The sequence below is a fragment of the Cryptosporidium hominis genome (assembly GCF_000006425.1).
Source record: "Cryptosporidium hominis TU502 chromosome 7 CHRO017076, whole genome shotgun sequence".
In the NCBI taxonomy this organism is placed as follows: domain Eukaryota; phylum Apicomplexa; class Conoidasida; order Eucoccidiorida; family Cryptosporidiidae; genus Cryptosporidium; species Cryptosporidium hominis.
Genome location: NW_666942.1, coordinates 1 through 4,252, shown reverse-complemented (window position 1 = coordinate 4,252; position 4,252 = coordinate 1). Strand labels below are relative to the sequence as shown.

Here is a 4,252-nt window from a genome sequence, read left to right as displayed (position 1 = left end):
TAATGCCGATAATTATATTACGGATAGTTTCAGTCCAGAAAAACTTAATGAAAACGATATTTACACTAGAGAGAGAATTGTTAAACCTGGAAATAATACAGAAAGACCGATTGACAATACGGATGAATATAAACATTCGATAGTATTTCGTGTGGATGTATTTAAACATTTAAATACAGATATTCTAGATAATTCATTTAATAACAAACTAGAGATACAGGATTCAATTGGCAAGCATATTCAATATACTCCAAGAATGGTTTGGCATAATCCAAGATCTGATTTTCCTTCTAGGCCACTTGAAAAGTTGACTTACACTTCGTTTTTCGATAAGCTGGCTCTGGACACTTTATTTTTTATTTTTTATTTTCAACAAGGGACATTTCAACAGTTCTTATCAATTCAAGAGCTTAAAAGAAAAAAATGGCAATTTCATAAAAAGTGTTTTGCTTGGTTTTATAAAAGATCTGATTCAAAAATTACTACAGAAGATGCAGAAGTTGCAGACTATATATATTTTGATTTTGAGAAAGATTGGTGCCAAAAGATAAAAAATGACTTTGCATTTGAATATATTCACCTGGATGATACACCTATTATTATTAACAAAAGTAATGAGTCTAATGCTTGCTACAACAGCAAGGCTTGTGCTGACAAAGATCAAATAAGTTTTAATTCAGATATTTCTGAAAATATTATCAATGCTGATGGCGCAATTAATGATCATTGCACAATTAATAACCCTTCAAATAAATAGTTTTTGCTGTATTTTAGAATATATTAATTGATATTATGAAATAGGTAATACTCAAAAATTCACTGTTTTATTGAGGTTCATTAGATAAATTCGGCTAATGTAATTTATTAGTTTTTTAATTTCATTATTGAACATCTTTCTTTATCGGCTAAATTGTAAATGCGTAAATAGACCGCCAAAAATTGCATGTATTGGCCATGCTCTAAACAGAAAAATTAAAATGAAAAGTAATTAGTAAGAAAGTTTCATTATATTGTCAAAGCTAATCACAGGTTATATATACTTTTAAATTAGAAAACTTTGTTTTCACAAATATATTCAATCATTTTCGTTAAATTTTGACTTTCCCAATGAGTGAACACCAAAGGTTAACTAGGAAGCTTAACCCTTCATCTAAAAGTGTTAAACTACTTAACAGACCTTTAAAAGGAAAAGGAAGCAATCAAGATGAATTTGATCCTGGAAGAATTGAAGAGTTTAACTCCCCAAACAAATCAATCAATCCAATAAAAGGGTTGCTCAGACCAAGACAAAAAAATATCACAAATATTCAAGATTCAAATGTAAAGCCACCACCTTCAGATATTGGAATATTTAATAGTACACAAATAACAGGAAATGCTACCGTTAATTCAAACACAAATTTACCAGAGGCACTATTGGCAGAAGCAATAAAAAATAACCGTGTAAAGTTACCTGGTTATTTAGATCTACCAGGGAGACTTAGTAAAAACTTAGATAAAGGAATTGCTGGGCTAACACCTGGAGTTTCAACAGATTCAGGAAGAATTCATGATAATTTAGATAGGTTAAAAAATGAATTTTGTAGATTTATTGATTTCAAATATCATGCTAGTACAATTGGAAATACTGATTTAGAACAAAGAGTTTTCTTAAGAAATTCTTTTGAGAAGCTAAAGGAAGTAGATTATCCAACAATTAAAATGCAACAGTGGAATGAATATCAGAATTTACTTTTAGAACAGAAAAAGAACTTGTTATTGTTTCAGAAAAGCCGAGGGGGAGACCAACAATTAGATGATGCCTGGTGCCAAACAGATGAACAATCATTTGATGAGTTTGTAAACAGCAATATAAAATTAAAGTTTGATAAGTTAAAAGAAATTAAAATGAAGAGGTTATCACTGAAAAGAAGGCTTTATTTAAAAGGTTACTTTGATATTACTGATTTTGATGATATTGAACAAATATACGATGATAAAATGCTTAGTAGATTGGGTTTAAATAATCAATTTGTTAATGATTCATCAGAGGATGAACTAGATGAAATGATGGATTTTGTTGAAAAGATAGATTCTGATGGAAGAATAGAATATAATAATTATCAAATTAGGCAAATTTTAAGCGTATTCGATAGAAAATTTGAACGAAGATGTAAACCAGATTATTATCAATTCTTCTTCGGATATTTAGATTATGAAAAAGAAAAGAAAGATAAAATAAGTGGTTTGAATAAGCTACGCGAATCTGAGAGAACTCCTAAGGAATTGAAACTTAAGCTTATTGATTTCCTTGACAAAAAATTAAATTGGACCGAGATCGAAACTCCATGGGAATGGGAGCGTGACTTCACAATTGATGAAATGGATCCATTAAAAAGAGGTTCGCCTAAAATAAGATTGAGCGATATGGACTCAACGCTAGTTAAAAAAGGCATTCCAAACGAATTTTTGCAAGAGTTAACTGAAATTAGAAAAGAATACAGACGAGAATTGTTAGATAATTCCTTAAGAAAGTTTGAAATGGATGGGATATCAACCAATATTTCAGATAATTTGTCTATTAATAGAGAGATTATGAAGAAGGAAATATATGGAAGCGATAAGAAAAATCATTATACTGAGCTTATCAATAAGGCAAAAGCAGAAAGTGATTATGATGAAGCCAATTTGCTATCAAAATTAAAAAAGGGTCATTTTGCAAAAAGCAAAGTGATCAATAAGGTTAGGTTTAGAAATGAGCCGGAAATATTTAACCAAAAAAACTTTGACGAGCAAAAATATAAAATAATAATTGAAGAGGAAAATAGCTCTGATTGTAATGCAATTGAAATCGGCTTATCTAATTCATCTGATAATAAACTCGATATTCATCAATCAAATATGTGCCAAGATCTTACTTCAAAACTTGAAGATGATATTGTAGTCAGTTTAAATAAGCTTATTTTAACCAAGGGAATTTCAGATGAATTGAAAAATGATCTGGTTAAGCATCTAGATAAAATATTGCTGCAAACAAATAGAAATCCACCTGATCCTCAACCCTCCATTGTAAAAGATTTAACAAATCAAAGTAAAAGTGTATTGGGAAATAATGCAGCTATAACTAAGAGTAAATATATAAGCCATTCTAAACAATTAAGCATACTTGTGAATGGTAGTGCTTTGGGAATTCAAGAAAAGAATAAAAATTTCGACGAATTAATCGATGGAAAAGATACAAAACTGACTAATAAAAGTGTTAAGCAATCAGAACAACAAAAAAGAGCGGAATTAAACATGGATATTGATAGTTTTGAAAAAAATTTAAATACACTACGTACTGCTGCTGGGGTATTGGAAGTATTGGGCGAAATAGAGGAGGAGTCAAATTTAATAAATAACCACAACAAACTAAAGAAAATAATATCTGAAAAGGTTGAAAATAATGGATTTGATTTAGAGACTAATGAAATAAAAACAATTGAAGATGGAGTTGAAGCGTTAATAAAAGAAATTTTGGATAAAAGGAAAATAGGAAAGCAAAAACCAAAATCAGAACCTAAATTAGTAGGTCAGACCGAATAGAAGAAAGTATAAAACAGAATTATAGAAGTGTCAATATTTTTTTTTTATAACTTAGATGATCCGTATTCAATATTAATACAAGGAATTTTGTATTTATTTCTTTCAATAATGTAAGTTAACAGGTATAATTGGGCAAAGTATTGGAGAATAATGGTTGGTCGAATTACCAGGATGATCGTTTTCAGATTCATCAATAGTTTTTTGAAATGTCGTTGTTTTATCAGTTTGAGATGCGAAATCATCATTTGATTCAATTGGGCAAGCATTATTATCAACTAGATCTTCAATATTGTTAAATTGATTTATCCAATTACTTTGGGATTCAGTTGGAGTGTTGGAGCGAATTTCTTTTACTTCATAACCTTTCCTTATTGGAGTATTTGAAGAAAAGAACAGTGGAAGGCAATCTTTATTTTTATTTTCTGCCCAATTTGACATGAATGATAATGAGAGAGGAACCAAAAATTCATTTTCAGTCTGATTGCCATTATCCAAAGCGTTTAAATTATCATTTTTAACATTGGCTTCATAATAAACACTAAAATAGTCAGTAGTTTTTATATTTAAATTTTCAAAATGTATTGTGCTATCCATTTCATGAAGACTCTTATTCATAGTTCTTCTACGTTTTTGTTTATTTGATTTGTTTTCAGAGGAATTTGAATCTTGAACTTTATCATATTCAGTA

At 29.3% G+C, this 4,252-nt stretch overlaps 3 protein-coding genes across 3 annotated transcripts; 2 read left to right on the top strand and 1 right to left on the bottom strand.

Moving 5' to 3' along the window:
- Window positions 1-256: 256 nt before the first annotated feature.
- On the top strand, window positions 257-757 carry Chro.70317 (hypothetical protein). Its single annotated transcript, XM_660339.1, has 1 exon — window positions 257-757. The coding sequence occupies one exon, from the start codon at window positions 257-259 to the stop codon at window positions 755-757; it is 501 nt and encodes a 166-aa protein (XP_665431.1).
- Window positions 758-1,107: 350 nt separating this feature from the next.
- Chro.70316 (hypothetical protein) lies at window positions 1,108-3,564 on the top strand. Its single annotated transcript, XM_660338.1, has 1 exon — window positions 1,108-3,564. The coding sequence occupies one exon, from the start codon at window positions 1,108-1,110 to the stop codon at window positions 3,562-3,564; it is 2,457 nt and encodes an 818-aa protein (XP_665430.1).
- A 102-nt stretch (window positions 3,565-3,666) lies between these two features.
- Window positions 3,667-4,179, bottom strand: Chro.70314 (hypothetical protein). The annotated part of the gene is made up of 1 exon (XM_660337.1): window positions 3,667-4,179. One exon carries the CDS (start codon window positions 4,177-4,179, stop codon window positions 3,667-3,669), a length of 513 nt encoding a protein of 170 aa, XP_665429.1.
- Between the last annotated feature and the right edge of the window lie 73 nt (window positions 4,180-4,252).